The sequence below is a fragment of the Uloborus diversus genome, chromosome 5 (assembly GCF_026930045.1).
Source record: "Uloborus diversus isolate 005 chromosome 5, Udiv.v.3.1, whole genome shotgun sequence".
Lineage (NCBI taxonomy): Eukaryota > Metazoa > Arthropoda > Arachnida > Araneae > Uloboridae > Uloborus > Uloborus diversus.
The window spans coordinates 151,628,574-151,649,103 of record NC_072735.1 but is presented as its reverse complement, the minus strand read 5'-3'; the positions used below and the strand labels follow the sequence as shown (position 1 = coordinate 151,649,103).

Genomic DNA, 20,530 nt, shown 5'->3' with positions numbered 1-20,530 from the left:
TTCTTCACAAAAATAAAGACTTCTATACACAGTCGACTCCCACTACAACGCAATCCGACTTAAGCGAAATGGCTATAACGCGATTTTTTTCACCAGTCAAGAATTTTAGACATAATGTGAATTCCTCGCCCGCAACACGAAAATTTTCGGAAGGGAATCATGGTGTCGGTATTGGCTACTAAAAAATGTTTTTTCGTGAATGGACTTTCATCCCTTTAGCATCACTCAGAGCGAAAGTTAACACACCGTACTAGTCTGATACATCGTTTATACAAATAACTACGCCTCATTTTCCATTTTTTTTTCATTCTAAATGTGAGAGTTGTTGAAATATAATGACACCTAAGAGGCTGTTTCATCTTGTGAAGATAGAAAGAAAAAGAGAAAGTTTTCTGACAATTAAAGAAAAACTAAAGATTATGTGCTTGAACAAATGTGTTGAAGGTGGCACGACAATTAGGCATGGGTGAATCTTCCATGTACAATTAGAAGTTAAATAAAAGGAAGTCCGTCAAAGTTCACCAAGTAGTATCTAAGCAAAATTCCAAAATAATGAAACCGGAAACTGCTCTTGTATTGTGAATTTAAGAGGGGTGTTGCATTGCCAATTGCCATAGATGGAAACGTTATAAAGAACTAGTGAAGCAACAGTATTGTGTATTTGAAAATATCAAAGAATAACGGTTTGAGATCACACAGCATAAATCATCATCTTCACTTTTTTTAAGTTACAAATATCATTACTGGATCCACTGTACAGTAAAACTATAGTGTATTTGTTTTTCTTATAACATACTGTACGTAGTGTACTGGTTTATTTTATGTCTTTCTTTCCCATCGATCATTGATTTAGTGCATTGTAACAGTATTTTATGTTGAATAAAATGTTATTTTTTTAAATTTAAAATATAAATAAAAATTCAGTTTTTTATGCAAGAAACAGCACTGTATAGTTAAGAAATGGTTAACAATTTGAGGTGGTGGATATGTTTATAAAAGTCTTTACACATACCTTTTTCCACAACGCGAAATTTCGACTTACGCGAGGGGGTCTTGGAACGCATCCTTCGCGTAAGTCAGGATTCGACTGTATTAGATATAGAAGAAAGTAAAAAAAAACCTGCCTTTACTGACTAAATTCGGTAAATAATGACTAATATTGACCAATTTTTAAGATACTGACTTTAACTGACTTTTACTGCCCAGTTTTATGCCCTGATAGTTTAATACAAATTTCTGAGAGATAATGGAAAATTGCATTTTATAGACTAGCATTTTAAAGAACTCTTACTGAAATAAAAATATATAAATATATATATATATATATATATATATATATATATATATATATATATATATATATATATATATATATATATATATATATACATACACACACACACACATATATATATATAAACATAGTTTATAAAGCGCCCACCTTTTCATCGGAAAATATTTTTTTATCATCAAGAGCTCTGAGGTCCAGCTCAGATTCATCAATTCCCTCCCTAATGATGCCTTGAATGGTTTTACATTCAGTAGCAGAAGTACATTCAGAAAGAAAGTTGAAGTCATATACTTTTTCACCATCTTCATTACATTTCGAGTGACTTATTTTTGAGCGCACAGCTGATGTATTTCCTTTTAAATTTTCCCCATCAACAATACTTAAAGCCTCTCCATCACTACTATTAGATAAACTTGAATTTACATTTTTAAAAAGCACATTTGTGTTATTTTCTGGTGTATATACAGTAGACTTTTTTGAAGTATGATCAAGGAACTTGCTATTTAATTTACGTTTAGGATTATCACAAAATTTTGAATGACTAATTTTTGAATGTATTGCTCGTGCATTTTCTTGCCGATGTATTGTAGTCTTTCCATCACCAGTATCAGATAAACATGCATCTCTATTTTTATGAAGCACATTAGGGTTATTTGTGTTATTTTCTGGTTTATGTACAATAGGCTTTTTTGAAGTATGATCATGGAACTTACTACTCAATTTATGATTAGGATAATCATCAAATTTTGAATGACTAATTTTTGAATGTGCTGCTGGTGCATTTCCTTGTCGATGTATTGTAGTCTTTCCATCGCCAGTATCAAATAAACATGCATCTCTATTTTCATGAAGTACATTATGGTTATTTGTATTATTTTCTGGTTTATGTACTATCACAGCCTTATTTGAAGATTGATCACTGAATTTACTATTTAATTTACTTTCAGGATTGCAGTAATCAGTACATTTTCTTTGTAGTGGGTTGGAAATTGTAATTTTCAATTGTTCTTTATTGTTATTTAAAACTTTTACAGAATTATCTACCAATACATGACGTTCACAGATTTTTTCTACCTCATATTCAATTGCATCACTGTTAATTTCTTCTTCATTGCTTTCACTTTTATAATCAGAATGCGATGCATTTTGACCATAATCATCTCGAGGTTCATACTTTTTATGGTTAATTTCTTCTTCATTGCTTTCACTATTATAATCAGAATGTGATGCATTTTGACCGTAATCATCTCGAGGTTCACACTTTTTACTATAGGACTTTTCATTAATTTCTTGAAATTTCTGACAAGATACATTTTTCCTACAGTTGCTTCTAAAATTATCTTTTTTATAAGAAAATGAATTTGTTGTTGATGAGTTGAAGGACTTTGAAAACGCAGATGACATATCATCCAGTGCCCCATCACGACATGAGTTGCTTCTTTTAACCCTCTGATTATGCCGTAAAACAGTTTCATTTGAATTGGCATCGTGTTTCCAATCTCCTTTACCAGAATTAGGTTTACTGAAACTGTTAGAGACACATTCCATAGCACCAGATTTTTTATGATTTAAATTAACATCAGAATATTCAGCCCCCGGAAAATTTCTTGCAAGCGGGCCTCCAACATCTTCCCCTGATAAAGATCTATTACTCGAAAATTTTAAAGTACTCTCTTTTTGATCCTTTACATTACATTCATTTTTAGAACGATTTGGAACATTTTTCTGAATGCTAAGGTCATTTTTTTTATCAGGAGGTCTTTGTTCATCAATATTTTCTTTCAACGTATGATTTGCTGATGAAGCAGACGTTCTCTCATTCTGACGTTCTTTTCTTGAGTCTAAAAAATATAAATAAATAAATGGAAAAATTATTACATGAAGCAAAATAGGATGAATTATTTTTCACATGAAAAAATCACTGTCACAATAAATTTATAAGAAATTTCTTGCACAGTGGTTGGTCACAGTTTGTTTGAATCATGTACGAGAGCAAATCAAAACGTCTTTGTGCCCGTATTTTATTTGCCAAAAATTGGTACATACAGGTATTTACAAACATATGTAGTGTACTACGCACATTACATTATTTTTCCACATAGTCACCACACCAGTTCAGACATTTGTCCCATTGTAGCACTAAATCAGAGATCCCTAAGTGGTAAATTCTTCCGGCTGCCAGTGGAACCGCGTTCTTGGCATCTTCGTCACACGTGAATCTCTGTCCTACGAAAAACTTCTTCAGTGGAGCAAAAACGTGAAAATCACTAGGCAAGGTTTGGGTTATAGGTCCCTGCGAATTTCTATGGACTTTTATCCCTTGCTCCGTACAAAACAAAGAACACTTCACTGCTCATAAGCTGTGGACGTCTGAAGAACGTCATCTTAAATGACCGATTGCAGCTCCGCTCTTCAGAACAAAAAGCAGATACGGCTGGTACTGTTCAAGGAACTGTCACTGCTGGGAATGTATATGTTCGCTTTGTATTCACAGCCGTATTTTGGTTTCAAAAAAAAAAAAAAAAAATAGGTGCAAAGACTTTTTGATTTGCCCTCGTATGTTTTAAACACTTATGGTCAGCGGCGCACACAAGGGAAGGGTCCAAGGGGTCTGGACCCCTACCATGACCCTTGAGTTTTTTTGATTGACTATAATCTTATGTATGTAGTACGTAAAATAAATCCAAGTAAAGGTGGCAATAATTTCAAATTAAATAAATGAAAAAAATATTTTTAAAATTCTCTCATTCTTCCCAACGAAATCGAACTGTATATTGTCGCCTCAGAGCAACAGTAAGACATCTAAGCTCAGGAATAACAGTAAGATAAGCTACTGTTGCTTTGAGGCGACGATATGAACCTAATAGCCCGGTCAAAATAGACCAAAAAAAAAGCGAAAGTTCAGAAAAATTCCCATAAAGCTGAAAATTGGTACAGACCTTAAGAACATCATTATACATGAAATGTCAAAAGTCCTCATCGATCCGAGTGGAGCTAAAAATTTTATGCAACGTCAAAGGTCAAAAAATCAATTTTTCATATATATCTCTTAAACGATAATTGTTAGCGAAAAAATGGAGGTTACAAAGTTTGAAAGGTATGCAATTGTGTACAAACAAGTGGGGATTCTGAGGATGGGTCATGGGGGTCATACCTTCCACCTAAAGCTACTAAATATAGGTTAAAATGGCATTGGAGACATATTAAAAAAAAATCCCTTATACCCCTTATTTGTACCTCTATTTGGTACTTTGACTATGAAATTAACACAAATATAGTTAAGGACAACACTAAAGTGAAGTGTCAGAAGTCCCCATCGATCCCGGTGGAGCTAAAAATTTTATTCAAGGTCAAAGGTCAAAAACTGATTTTTCGCAACTATCTCTTAAACGGTAAGTGTTATTGTAAAAAAAAGGGGATACAAAGATTGAAAATTAATAGATAATTATGCACAAACTGGAGAGGGATTCAGTGGATGGGGTCAAGGGGTCATACCCCCCTCTCCCTAAAGTGATAAAATAAAGCCTAAAACAGCAGTTCAGGGACTCAAATTTCTAAAAATTCACCCTAAAATCCCAATTTTTGTCCAAATATTGCACTTTGACTATGAAATTACCATAGAAATAATTAGAGACATCATTATAAACGAAACTTCAAACGTTCCCAACGAATCCCAGTGGAGCTAAACGTTTTATTCAAGGTCGAAGTTCAGAAAATCAATTTTTCACAAATATCTCTTAAACGGTAAGTGTCTTAAAATAGAGGATACAAAGTTGGAAAACTAGGTATTTATGTACATACAAGCGCAGATTTAAAGGCTGTGCCTTGGGGGTCTTACCTCCCAGCCCTCCTCCCCGTAAGCGACAAAATTAAAGCTGCATTTTGATGACATATTTCGTTGACCTTAAACCCCCTATTTGTGCCCTAAAATTACTTTGATCCCTTTCTGATAACGAGTACTTCCAAAACCAGAAACTGGATCTGCCCTAGGTGTTAAAAAAGCCCAATATTCGTGCTCCCCCCCCCCCCAATAAATGATAACATTCATAAGGTATCGCAGTTTTTGAAACTTGGAAATAGTACTGAAGATCCTTTTCTTTCTTTCGAGTGACCTCGAGAAACTACACTTGACCGCTATGCCTATCCCCTCTTACGATTCACACCCCCCCCTTCAAATTGAAAAGATCAAATTACATTCAGGGGAGAGTGGATGCGCTTAGATTTCTTTGTATGAGCAAAGTCAATCGCTCAAGTGCTCCTATTAACAGGGAGTGATTCTTTGATGTGAAAAGTCGGGTTTATTGATACTATTTTTGATATGAACACGTACCCTTAACAAATAATTCTTCAAAGATGCCGCAAGATTGCTTCATTTGCAATAAATCTTTGACTGACGGTGAAATTGTTACTGTTGAAAGCGGACTAAAATCTATAATTGATTCAAGTAGAGCAAGGAACGATGGGTTTGTTGAATACTTGAAAGACAAACAGTCGGTGGATCAGTTCATGTAGTGTCGCAAAATGTACACCCGAAAGTGGGCATTGCGGCAGCTAAAAGACAACAAGAGACAGAGGCCAGTACATCTCTGAGTAGTCCACCTCGTACTAGAGTCCTATCAGGTGAGACAACATTTTGTTTTAAAAACTGTTGCTTATTTTGTGGTGATAAAGCAAATGAAGAGACTGAAAAGAAAAAACAGCAGAATATACGGCGTAGAATTTGTCAAGTTGCTACTGTTTCCTTTAAAGATAATATTCTAAAGATTACACATAATCGTTCAGATGACGTAGCAAAAATTGTTATTGCATGCATACAATATGAATACGATTTAGTTGCTGCTGAAGCGGAGTACCATTCTAATTGCTACACTTCATTTCTAAAGCGTTCTGTAGGTCTTAAAGCAGGTCGTCCTGAAAATCCCGCTGTTACTATGGCGATGACAGAAATATTTGATTTTATTGAAAATAATGATGATTGTCAGTTTTCACTGTAAGAACTAAAAAATATTTGTAAAACTGAAATCCCAGATGATAAAACAATCAAAATCAGATTAAAGTTAAAGTTTGGCAATAGAATGATTATAACCGAGAAACGTGGAAGTTTAGCAATGATTTGTTTACACTCAGCACGATATACTGAACAAAGCTTGGTACGAAAAAAAAAAACAGCAAAAGAGGAAAGATTTAGGGTACTAAAGACTGCGGCAGAAATTATTCAAGAAGATATTCAATCTGTCGTGTGCGACACTAACAATTATCCCCCGCCATGTCAAATGTTTGAAAATATTAATAGTGACTAGTGATGTAAAATACCTGGGTATTTATTTTTAGGGGTAAATACCCAGGGTATATACCCAGGTAAATACCCAAAATGGGTATTTACCCGGGTATTTATTTCAAAAATTTATATTCAACTAAAATACTTTTCTGTCTATTCCACTATATATATAACCAACCATATACAAAACAATAAATTTTTGAATCACAAATTTAAAGAATTATTGTGTGAAACAACTTAGCAATCTAATATGATATTCACATTAAATGTGTTGGATATGCCTAATCAATGTCTCCATCTTTCTTTTTTGTTTTTCACTTTTCAAAGCAAAATTTAAAGTTTTACCAGTACAAATACAAGGTGAGTGACAAACTAACGCCTCCTAAATACTAAATGCCTATCACGTTCTCCCTTTTAACATAGAGCAAAAAGATCCCAGTTAGCATATTTTCGGAGTTCTGGCTACTGCCAACTATCGAAGATCAAAAGCATTAGAAATTAAAAGAGGAGAAAACAATTGGTTAACTTCTAAATTTAAATTTTAAAATTAACCAATTAACGTTTGGAATTGTTTGGATCCATCGTCATAGCAACACCATCCATGTATTGCCGTCAGGTAGTAGCGTTGTTTGTGTACTGGCGGAGGATCACTTTTAAACAAATGTGATAGGCATTTAGTATTTAGGAGGCTTTTTACAAACTGATTATAACTCAGAGCCAAAACTAACTAGTAGCATGATATTATGAAAAATCAAAGATGAAAAGTTGTGCTAGTGCCATCTATGTGACAAAATTAAACTTACATTCCTTTGCTTTACCCCATAAAAAATTAAATTATCCTTCCATCCTATTTAAGTTTTAGAATAGTTCATTCTAAATTCTGACAGTTTTTTTGATAAGATTTCATTACGCCTTTAATTAAAGAAATTATAATATATAAATTTTTATATTTTTAAACTTTCACTTTACAGTTAATGTTAAAGAAAATCATCAACTTTTGATACCACCTTAAGTTTTTTTTTTTGGCAAAATTCGCAATTACTAAGGAATTTACCCTGCCTTCTGATAAATACCCAAAAAAATATTTACCTTCCCACATCACTAATTGCGTGTATTAAAAATAGTTCGAATACATTTTCATCATGAAATACCGGGGAGCAAATGCAAATGAGCAAGGCAGCAGAAAACAATTTTTTTTTTTGCTTATTAATGTGAAAACTGTTTCTATATTTGCCACGTTATCATTTAAACAGCAATAAAATAAATAAATAACATCATAGTCTTAATAACGTCTTAGTAAATTCTTCCAAGCATCCCTCATGCTTCTTTTTTTTTTTTCATTTTGGATATGACTAACTTAGATTGTGATTTTGAAATCCTGAAGTTCATCATTGAATTGCTTATACTTGCCAATTATGACATTGAAAAGAAAGATTCTTTGGTTCACGATATGTTTCTTTCATAGTTTCATCAAGTCTTCCAATAAAAAAATATTATCAACTGTGTAATACATAATGTATGTATCAATTTTACCAATTATTTCATATTTAGATTTAAAAAAAAAAATTCAGACTTTTTTTTGCATACTTGCATTTTTTTGTAAAATACCCAGTTTTTGGGTATTTACCCAGGCCTTGGGTAAATACCCGGGTAAATACCCAAAAAATATTTACCTACCCACTGGGTATTTACCCGATCCACATCACTAATAGTGACATTCCGGAGTCATTGACTTATTTTTTGGAGCAAATTATCTTAAAAAGAAAACGATCTAAATTGGAACATTTGAAATTAATATGTACTAGTGTCAGCCACTGTATTATGGCTGCTGTTCGTCCTAGATCTTTCATCTCGATATTACAATTGGGTCTCTCAGTTTTTTTTCATCGAGGATTTGGATCTAAACGTTTGATACAAATTTTCTCGTCTTTTGGTTTAAGTGCTTCGCATAATGATACTATGACGTTATGAGGCGGCTACAGTTTTTAACCATCAGCCACATATTGTACCATCAGAAACCGGGATATTTATTCAATACGCAGCAGACAATGCTGGTATTAACATACACACTTTAGATGGCCATAACACTCTACACATAATGGGAATAATCCAAATTATTACTCCTAGAAGTTCAGTTTTAGCAGAAGATCCTTTATCGCGAATGAAACAAATTATTTCAGCGAAAGATTTTGCAGAAAAAGCTCATGTGCCAACACAAGAGTACCACAATAATGGTGTAGTAGGATATAGTAAAATAACTGCTCAGAATTTTGCTTATGAAAGTGATACAACTTCTTTCTTACTCCGGAAAATAGATTTGTTATGGTTGTATGGGAAATGGAAAAATTATCGCTATCAGGTTGGAACGGTTATATTGAAGGTTAAAAAAGAATAATATGGATTTTTCAATGTCGAGAATTTTGTTCTTACCATTTATTCACCAACCTGCAAATAACTACAATAGTATATACACTACTTTACTTTGTGCTTTGGAGAATACAAAGCATTACTTGTTACTTTTGATCAACCTTTGTATGCAAAGGCTAGAGAAATTGTTGCTGCTGCAGCTGAAGAATCTGATTAGGGATAGTAGGTACTGAGAGGCACCTTATATCCGTTAAATAAGGGATAATGTTGTACTTGTTTCACCATTTTCACATAATTTGAACCAGAAAGAGTTGAACTTCATATAAAAATGTCTTTTCAACATATTGTATAATTTACAAATTAATATGCGCTTTTTATAATAACAGTTATGTTTTGAAATAATTGCAAAATAAAAAAAAGCATTTTTTGACCTTTGACCGTGCATAAAATGTTTATATTCAGTGGGATCGATGGGGATTTTTTATATTTCATTTATAATTGTGTATTTTGTGACTCTGCCAATTTTCAGCTCTATGTGAATTTTTCCGATTTTTTAAGTTTTCTTTGTTTATTTTGACCTTTGACCTTCCATAAAATTTTTAGTTCAAGTGGAATCGGTGGGAATTTTTCATATATCATTCACAATGATGCATTTAAAGTCTGTACCAATTTTCAGCACTGTACGAATGTTTTCAATTTTTTTTTTAAAAAATTTCAATTTTGACCTTTGACCTTGCATAAAATTTTTAGCTCCACTCGGATCGATGAGGACTTTTGACATTTCACTCATAATGATGTTCTTAAGGTCTGTACCAATTTTCAGCTTTATGGGAATTTTTCCGAACTCGAATGTCTATTTTGACCGGGCTATAAGTTGTTCTAGAATGATGATTTTGTTTTTATCTTTAACTATGAGAAAAGAAAATTCATTCATTCCTGTGCTTTCTGGTTTTTTAATTAAGTATTTGCTATCCAAAAATTTATTTTATTAACTACAGCTAATTGTTTAATTTTTTTTTTATGTGTTTTGCTCCCGACAATTGATAAAATTCAAAGAATATGTTTGGATGCGTGTTGGGGTTAAATATAATGCTCTCATCCTCTCCAGGGTTGGCCGGATTAGACCCAATTGGGTTGGACCCAATAGGTTTTTTTGAAAAAACCCATTTAAAAAAAACCCATTATTTTGCCCACTTTAGGTTTTTAAAATTTTCCAAGAAGTTTTTTAAAAAAATAATTAATTTAAATACTTTCATAATTTAAATTTCTTTTTTATTTGATCTTCACCACAGCCAATGAACATAAAAATGAATTTTGAACTTTAATAGTAATTCTTATAACTCTTAACAGCATTTAAAAAATACTTCAAAGATTTTAAGTAAATATAGTTAACTTTTTTCTTTAACTGGTCAATAAATAACTCAAATTATCTTGATTATAAGTCCTGTCACGGCTGATTTTCTTAATATTTGTAGATTGTACAGAGAAAACTACTCTAGCTAAAAAACTTTCATGTGAATTATTTTCCGCAAACCAACAAGTCACAAATCTCGAATAAACAAGGTATATTTTTCAGAAATTAACAGGTTTTTCAAACGGTCGACAGAAAACAGAACAGGTACAGCATTTTCATTATCTTACGAAAAATTTCAATATTTCTTACTCTGTACACAGAAATAGAAAAACAGGCAATATAAAATTCAAAGAAATGTCTTGATTAAGCTGGAATTCAATAAAAAGGGATTTTTAAACTACTTGAGGTTCTACAGTAGTTGTGCATAACAAAATGAAATACAATAAAGTAAAATGCAAAAAAAAAATGTAGTAATCAAAACGAACAATAGATTTTATCACTCGAGAAATAACTTAGCCTTAACTGTTGGTAATAATGGTAATATCTGAAACTTTACCATTTTTGGGTTTTTTGGTCTTTTATACATTTATTCAGAAAATGCTGAATTTTAACTAGTTTTCCAGCTTTTTTTACCCGAAGACAATTTTTGCACTTTGTCCATATACTTAGCTACAATATGCTACAAGTATCCCACATTTTCCTAAAAAAAGACAAAAAACCCACATTTCTTTTAAAAAACCCAACTTTAGTTGGGTTTTTTTGGGTTTTATTTAAAAAAACCCAAAATACCCTGGGTCCATGGGCTTTTTTTAAAAAAACCTGGATTTTTGCCAACCCTGTAAGAATCCTTTACCCCAGTCATGCAGAATGATTGGTAATACATTATAAGTAAAGAAAAACATTCTTTTACTATTGGTGTTGTGAGGTGATGAGATAGGATTATTTACTGTTGTTATTAACAGGCATTTATGCCTAACACATCTGAATGAATCTAGCAGGGGAGAAGGGTAATTGGCAATGGGATTTTGATGCTCATGTTTTATGACACTAGGGTCTTATTGAGCAATCGCGATTGCTTATTGTTCTCATTTGACCGTTTTTGAGAACGCTCAGACAGAAAAAAGGATAGGATGTACAGTATTTTCATTATCTTATGAAAAAGTTTAATATTTCTTACTCTGTACACAGAAATAGAAAAACAAGCAACATAAAATTCAAAGAAATGTCTTGATTAAGCTTGAATTTAGTAAAAAGGGTTTAAAACTACTTGAGGTTCTACAGTAGTTTTGCATAACAAAATGAAATACAAAAAAGTAAAATGCAAAAAAAAAACAAAAAGGATCAATTACAAACAAACAATGGATTTTATCACTCGAGAAGTAACTTTGTCTTAACTGTTGGTAATCATGGAAACAAAAAATCTGAAACTTCACCATTCTTGGGTTTTGTCGTCTTTTTTACTTTTCTTCAGAAAACGCTAAATTTTCCATCTTTTTTTACTTCAAGACAATTTTTTGCTTTGTCCATATACTTACACTACAAAATGCTACAAGTATCCCATATTTTCCCTAAAAAAGACAAAAAAAACCCAGATTTCTTTTAAAAAACCCAGCTTTAGTTGGGTTTTTTTGGGTTTTATTTAAAAAAACCCAAAAAACCCTGGGTCCATGGGCTTTTTTAAAAAAACCCGGGTTTTTGCCAACCCTGATCCTCTCCAAATCAAAACGGTGCTATGAAACTGTCAAAAACAAAAAATAGGGAGGAACTATCTTTAAAAAGGGGGTAGGTGATGTGATAGAGGAAAATGGTTGTCGTACATAGATTCAGGGAGTCATTTTACATACGAATTGGCAGGAAATAGTGTCATAAGCATTTTTCATGCTGGTAGTGTAAGATAGTTTAATTGATAGCCATGCCTAACCAATTTAAGGATGATCATATTCAATCCCTTAGCAATCATTAAATCAGAGTATACTGCATGTAAAAGAGATTATACAATGCACACAATTAGTAAAAAAGTCACACAATTTTTTTTCAAGTACAAATTTGAAAAATAATGCTAATACTTGTTTCAGGATTACAAAAAACCTGTTATTCAATACAAAAAGATGCTAGTTTATGGATGTAAAGGATTCCAATTAAAGCCAAAAAGCTTTAATATTCTTTACATCTTTAACCTCGTATTTTTTTGCACTGAAAAAGGGGCTCGCTGTAACCCAGAAACGTGTGTCTGTGTTTTTTTGAAAATTTGTGCTCTTTTCCGTGCCATTACGTATAATTTTACTCTTTAGCATAAAGGTATTTGTTAAAGGCATCAGAAATCTAACTGTTTTTGATAAAAATATGAAAAATATATGTATAAAATCAATATATGTATGAAATCAATAGCTCCAAATGTAATTTAAAAAATAGATTACCTTTATTACTGCGGTCTCCTGGCGGCAAAATGCCTCTAAATGCTGATTGAAAAATACGACGGCCTCCTTCATTTTTCTGCACACTTTTATTTGTCCGATTCATTTCTGAAGCTACCACAAAAAATTTTAAAAAGCTTTTGAAATACATAAAATATATGTAATTGCAGTGCAATAAATAATACAACTACATGCATGTTACCTTAAACACAGTGCTGTAGTTGGGGGAGGGAAAGTTGTCCCTGAAATATTTGGTTTTTCAATTGAAAAAAAAAACATACAAATTTTGTCTAAATTGGTTTCAAACCACTTTTCTTTTGGTAAGCGTGACCAAACCAAAGGGCAGTTCTCCCACATATTTTTTTTTCAATTACAGAACTGTTTAAAATGAAATTATTTATAGAAAGGACCAGTGACCAAATTTACCAAGTCTCAATTGTGTGGAGCCCTTCGATCACATGGGCCCTGAAGGGGATATAAAAAATCAGGGGATTGGGATCACACAAACGTAACTACACCCACCATAAATTTACAATGACACAAGGTTGGATCAGCAGTTACGATTATGCTTCTCTAAACAAGATCAACATTATACGTAGATATGTATGCACAAACCAGAACTCAAGCTAGGTGAACATACGTTCTTGTGATTCTTAAATAGGTTAAAGTCTGATGCACCTGTACCCAAATGCAACGAAAAAAAATGTAATTACGTTTGTGTGACCCTAAGCCCTCGATTTTACTCATCTGTTGTGCTTAAAAATGCTACAATTTTAGTTCTATGGGGTCAATACAGTTGGTTACCAGCTCATTTTAAAGAGAATTGCATGAGCTTTAATTTGACATGCAACTTGCATATTTCTCTTGAATTTTTAATATATTTTTTTATTTTTAAAATTTAAATTTTTTTAAAGTTAGTGTTTTTTAAAAATTTTGAAAAAAAAAATATTTTTTAATATGTTTTAATAAATACATCCTAAAAATTTCAGGGTGGGGACATGATGGGATCAACAGTTATAGCAAATAATGCAATGGTGCTACTTAGCATTTTTGTTTAAAAATTAAAAAAACAATAAATAAATAAAAAATACTTTTTTAAATGCACAAAACCATTTTTAACAATTTAAATTCATTTCAAAATTTACATGTTTTAGTTTTTTTTTAAATAATATTATAAGCATTTTGTAGTAAAACTATAAATAATTCAATTAATTAAAAAACCTTTAAATTTCAAAAAAATCTTAAATTTTGGTTATCTTTTATTCCTTTGAAGTTCAGTAAACAGAACTAGCACAGAAACTTCGAGGATGTAATTTTGAAATTTTTAAACACAAAGTAGAATTCGATACATAAAAATGCCTTGTGGCAGATAAGTCTTTCATCTCTACTCAGTTTGGAAAGTAGCTTTTTACTCGCCTTTGAACTTTCAGATTCTGAGAGATTGTAAACCCTTCCAGTTTGTGTTGTAGGGTCAACTTTGGTTAGTATTTCCGTTTTATTTACAAACAATACATCAGGAATATGAGGGTACTTAAAGGATGGAGAAGGTCCATGAGGTTGTAAAAAACTTACTTTAACCTCCTCATTTTCAATTCCTAAAACACAACCTAGTCACCATTCATTATTATATACACATGTTACAAAACCAACTATATCATTCAAGTTCAAATCATCAGCATCATCATGTTTGCTTACTATCTCTTCTTTTGTGTGGTGTGAAAAAGAGTAATATTTAACGAAAACTGTGCTTTTGTTTTTTGGTCTGTAATTGTGGAACTGTTGAGTTCCTTTCACTGTTATGGCTTCTTCAAACCTTGTTTTCAGAAATGCTAATTCTTTTTCGTAATCTTTTTCTGTTGAATATATGAAATCGATATTTTTAATATTGTCTTTAGACCATTCATATAATTGACGGGGGGTCATAACCTGTTCATTGTAGACCATACGAAGACTTGCTTGTGCAGCTAATTGCTTAACTGTGCCGCCTATACCATCACAAGCATGGTATGATGCAAAAAAATTCCATTCTACTTCAATAGAAAAATCTGCAGTATGGTGATAGAGGTTTACAAAATTCGATTTATTTTTGTACTGGGATGTAGCTCCATCTGAGAAATAATGAATTTTGTCTACTCTTTGCAGCAATTTTTGCTTTAAGTATGCTATCATAAGCCTCCAGAACAAATGCACAGCAACTGTATCATGGGACATGCAATCAGAGATAATAGCTAAATTCAGGTGCTGTAACATGGCATTTCCCATGTAGTATACAACAAAAGGATGATCGTTGCTTGTGCATTGTTCCAGTAGAATCCTTGTGCAGCATCTTGTAGAAGGAAAGAGTAGTTCTCAGCAAAATCACATAATACAATACATTGATTTTCAACCAGATTATTTTTCATATATCTAAGATAAGCAGATTGTTTGCTAGCAATAAAAGAAGGTTTCAGCAGTTTGGGTAAGCTATCAAACAAACAATTTAAGAAATCATCAGTTTGTTTTGTTATTGCTTCAAGTGCAGCCCTATTATCAATTTGCATCCACTGCTTGTATGTTACAGTATCAAGGATGTTTTGCTCAAAACGAATCTTCAGAAAGATATTTCAAATTATTAGTATCTGGACAGTTGTTACATTGACGGAAATAACACTTCTCTGTAGGAATTTCGCAAATCATTAAACTAAGTAAGTCTTTATAAGTTTTGATTGATTTGTCCCTGTTAATCAATTCTGGTAACTTACACTGAGCCATCATCAATTTTGCATTCTGGTGAACAGCATATACACAAACTGAATGTGTTCCAGCTGATCCAGCAAGAACACAATTTTTTGGACGAAGTTCACAAAATTTGGAGAAGTCTATTTTTTTTTATCAGGATAATGTTCTTTGAATAGCACATAAGATTCTCTTAAGGTATTTAAAATTAAAAACTTTTGGAGATTAATTGCTCTTCCATCCACTTTAATAGAAACAAAGTCTTTCTTACCAGGCATCTGACGACTGATTTCATCACATTCATAAAATTGTTTCACTAGATTCGCTGTCTCTGGGCTTAATGCCTTTCCAGGTTTTAGATCAGGAGTAGACATTATTCCTTTGTCCTTCATGAGTATTTTAGCTTTTCTAGCAATGAAATTTGTCACTTTAAATTCGCTTTCTATTTGCTTTAAGGTCCAATTTTCTGGAAGTGTTGTTAAAATTTGCAGTTTTAAGCTTTTGTCAGTTGTACTGGAGAATTTCTCTTTCTTTAAGTCGGCTAATTATTTCACTATCATAATCGAACTTTATGAGATCTGATTTTTTTGAGCTTAAACCAAATAGTTGAGTTCCTAAAACTTCAGTGATCTTAGTTAATTTTGTCTGGGGGTACTTCTTTTCACTAAGACGAATTTTTTTTACGGGAGTTTCATCAATTACTCCAAGACTTTCATTTAAAATTTCAATAGCTTTAGACTTTTCTGGAGTTGAAATTTCAGTCTCATGATCTGTTTCACTCAGAGCTTCATCTGAACTTTCTTTATAATCTGAGGTAACTAAAGGTAATTTTTGTACAGCTTTGCGGCAAGTATCACATATTTTATAGTCTTCAATTACTTCCTTATGATGCTTTGATACATTATTACTCACAGTTCTTAAATTTTTCTTGTAATAGTCATGTCCAGGCTTCTTAAATGGATTGCAGCAGTACAAAGAAATAATTTTTGAAGTCCCTGCTTCAGTCATGTTTTTTTTCTTTAAAGCTTGGTTAAAAGGTCATTATTAAATTCCAATAAGCACTCTTGAAAATTTGCACAAAAATATTTAAAAATAATCAACTTTTATAACTGTTAAAATATGAGAACATCTATTGAAAAACAAACAATTAAGCAAAATTTAAAAAAGCACAATTATCAATACATCAAACACAACCTACTTTACTATTTGAAAGCCAGAATAAGAATGAACAGCTTCCTTCAGCTATTGGACTTAATGGGTCACACACCTGTTTGAACATGTCAGGGAGTGTTTCAATACATGTGTAAACAAGCTGCTGCATGATCTGCCTGTTCTTTAAATGGTTTTAATGCATTTCATTTTCAATTTTTAATTATATTTTAATTTATATCATAATTTTGAAATAAAATGTTGCCAAATTAGAAATTGCTTAGTTAAAAATAAAATTAAAAAATAATTTTAAAGAAAATTTAAAATAAAAGTAATTTTAAAAAGTAAGAGATTAATTTAAAAAATATGATTTTAAAAAAATAAAAGAAAATAATCTAAAAAATGTCTAATAAAAAAACACACATATATAAATATATATATATTATTTTTTTTACAAAAAAGTGTCATTGCATTATTTGCTATAACTGCTGATCCCATCATGTCCCCACTCTGAAATTTTTAGGATGTATTTATTAAAACATATTAAAAAACATATATTTTTTTCAAAATTTTTAAAGAACATTAACTTTAAAAAATTTAAATTTTAAATTTTAAAAAATATTAAAAATTCAAGAGAAATATGCAAGTTGCATGTCAAATTAAAGCTCATGCAATTCTCTTTAAAATGAGCTGTTAACCAACTGTATTGACCCCATAGAACTAAAATTGTAGCATTTTTAAGCACAACACATGAGTAAAAAAACGGGAGTTTTTACACATTTAAAAAATTAATAACTCATTAACCAAAAAGATAGATTTTTTTTAAAAGTAGATCTGAATTTAGAATGTCAAACAATATAATCCCTGAAAGTTTCATGAAAATCTGAGATGGTCATTTTGAGTGATTGGTTGATTTGACATGGAATGACCCTATTGGTTATAATAGTCTAATCATGCGCAATAGCTTATTCACATTGTTAAATTTTATTACTTTTAAGTTAATTATAATCTAAAATAAGCTGTACCAATGTGTAATTAAAATTTTTTTTGGATTTGTTAAATTCTAAAGTTAACAATCATTCTATTTTAATTAAATGATTAATTCATAATACATATTGTTTTTGAATTAACTAATTTTGTTACACCATAACAATAAATTTATGTGTGGATAATCAATTGATTTTTCAATTCGTCCAGTTTTGTCCAATTTCTTCTGGCGTCCCGAACTTTTTACAAAAAAGTGGACAAAATAGCAACACTGCATACACAGACTACCATTTTAGGGGTCATCTTCTGTGGTAGCACACCTGAATCCTTTTTTCTAAAAGAATTAAAATTGACTTAAATTCGGGAAAGATTTTGGGAGGGAAGCTCAAACCTCTGAGCTGTCTCTTATTGTTCCCAAGCAAAAAGCAACGTTTTTAGAACGTCGAATTCGAATAGCTTCGAAGAAGAGCCACCTAACTCTGCTTTTGGTAATGTCAAAACTTTCTCCCAAAGTCACCAAAGACAGTCTACAATTGTGTTTTTCAGACTTAAATATCGAAAAATGTCTAGACAAAAGATTTAAACCTTCACTGTTCCCTCAAAGTCACAAAGGATGGCTGAAAATTTCGCTTAGAAATTTTTGTGGGAGAGCTCTGTAGCCCTTTTATCTGCACTAAAACCTAAAATTGATTTCAGTTTCAGAAAAAAATGCCTTGAGGGAAATAGTGTTTCCCTCAGACCAAGAAAAGGGCAGTGCACTCTCCGATAAAAGTGCACTTTAATTCAATTAAAATTGTACTTTCTTCTGTAATGTTTATCAGAGAAAAGGTGCTTTTTTCACTTTTTGGTATAGTATATGCATACAAAGTCCGAATGTTTTTCAATAGTAATTATGTTTTAAATAATGAAAATATTTTTTATGTTAAGTTTTATAAATGATGCTGAAAACTCAGGTATATATTCTAGTGAATAGGTGATTGAAACGAGGGAGTGATATTTCAAAGACAGACTTGTATGAATCTTTATCTATCGAAAAAAAAAGTTGCTTTGGTGAAGTTTTGTTGAAAGTTCTAAGGGGCAAGAAGGGTGGATTGAGTTTTCAAGTCAAAAGTTAGCTTAAAAGCAGAAGTGCACGGTGCCCTCCTAAAAAATGTCATGGGGGAAACACCAGGGAAACCTGTTACCTTTCCTTTCACTGTTTCAGACATATGATCAGATCATTAAAAATTTCAATGACGAAATCTTTCCGAAGGAGAGTCGCCGAGTTCCCTATCGTCACTAAATGTAGTTAAAAATTGTGTCAAGTACACTTTTGTTTTTAAATGCTTCAAATGGGATCGCTGAGCCCCCCCCCCCCCCCACCTCCTTCCTTCTCTAACCTGACCAAAGATAGTTTGGCATTTTTTTTAGTTCAATGTCGAAACGTTTTTTGAAGAACTCACGATCCTTCACTATTCCATTAAGTTTACCAAGGATAGCCTAAAACTACATTTTTAAAACTTCACATTTCGGAGAATTTCTGGATGGAACCCCTGACATTCTATTGAAAAAAAAATCTCAGGGAAATCTCTATTTCTCCCACTCTTCTAACGCTACCGAAAATTGTCTAAAATTGTAGTTTTTGATGCCAATTTTGAGCCTTATTTTACGTTTAACAACTTTCTTTGTTTAAAAGTTTAAAAACTTGACTTAAAAACGTACAGCAAAATAGGAATAGCGGTAGTTTCATATCACTGCTCGACCTTGGAAGAATCGAGATTCAGCACTGTTTAATTTAACTTTTTTAATTTATACAGGTGGGTCAAAATATGCTGTTACTGACTGAGTCGAAGTCAGTTAGGCCGCCCTAGAACAGGAAGATGTTGAGTAATGAGCTAAAATAATGTATGAGAGACGTTTTTGCTTGCCCCCTCCCCTCCGGTACAAGCCCCCTATGCATTACATGCGCTTTGAGCTTAAGTCAGAATCTACGATGATGTTCAAGAACAAATTGTAATGTTTTAGTGGAAAAGTACAAGCATCATAAAATGACTGTGTTGTTGAGGTAAGTAGGAAATAACTAAAACCTTCATCAATCATTTTCAATTCTCAAATTATTTAGTGAATAACCAGATGGGGCATTCCACGGTATTTTTGACATTTATGTAGAGTCCGTAACATGACCTTTTTTGCCATAACTTTTTAATTTACTGTTAGCATATTATTTTATTTTTATCTTTTCCTACCAACACACCAACTCAAATTAAAATAATTTGCAAATCAAACGGTAAATTAAAAAGTTATGGCAAAAAAAGGTCACGTTACGGACTCTACATAATGTCAAAAATACTGTGGAATGCCCCAAATAAAAGATCAAGGTGATAAATACGTAGATTCTACAAAGTTATATATTTATATAAACTTGATTTTTTTTTAAAAAAATGTATATTGTTATTGTAATTAGCTGATACTCACATGAACTCGTCCTACAATGGTTCAGCTTACAAGTTCGATATCGTATAGTTCATTTCGGAGCAAATATTAACTGTTGGGGATTCCCATGATACCCCCTGATAAGATGGATACACACATTACGCTGATTTTATCAAGAAAATAATTACACATAATATACAAGAAAAAAGCTGGGGAACTTAAGCACGTCTGCCATAAGTTTTCATACAATAAATATTGTGGGCGTTTAAAGAATTTGAAACAGATGTTTATCAACTATCATTGAGCTATAACAATCAAATCATTTACCGAAACTGAAAACCAAAACAACACCACTAAGCAGAAAGAAACAATGGTCACAGTGTACATAAGCAAAAACTTTTTTTCTTCATCTTTTTTGCACCGACGGAAAAACAGAAAATGATATTATAATTTTTTTTTTTTTTTCAGCAATAGAAATCAGTTTGAAAAGTAAAATTTACAAGATATTTTAATGGATAAGTCATTGTTGCAGACCATTTCGCACAGAGCAACCGGTTTTACCG

The 20,530-nt window shown here is 31.9% G+C and overlaps 1 protein-coding gene across 1 annotated transcript in view; it reads right to left on the bottom strand.

The window, feature by feature from the left end:
• The window catches only part of LOC129222294 (uncharacterized), a 249,548-nt gene extending 229,240 nt beyond the window's left edge, over positions 1–20,308 (bottom strand). The window contains exons 1-3 of the mRNA XM_054856780.1: positions 20,010–20,308; positions 12,708–12,818; positions 1,442–3,132 (exon numbers count right to left, since the gene is read on the bottom strand). Coding sequence (XP_054712755.1) covers positions 1,442–3,132; positions 12,708–12,810 — 1,794 coding nt within the window. The 5' untranslated portion in view covers positions 12,811–12,818; positions 20,010–20,308. The remainder of the gene's footprint in view (positions 1–1,441; positions 3,133–12,707; positions 12,819–20,009) is intronic.
• Between the last annotated feature and the right edge of the window lie 222 nt (positions 20,309–20,530).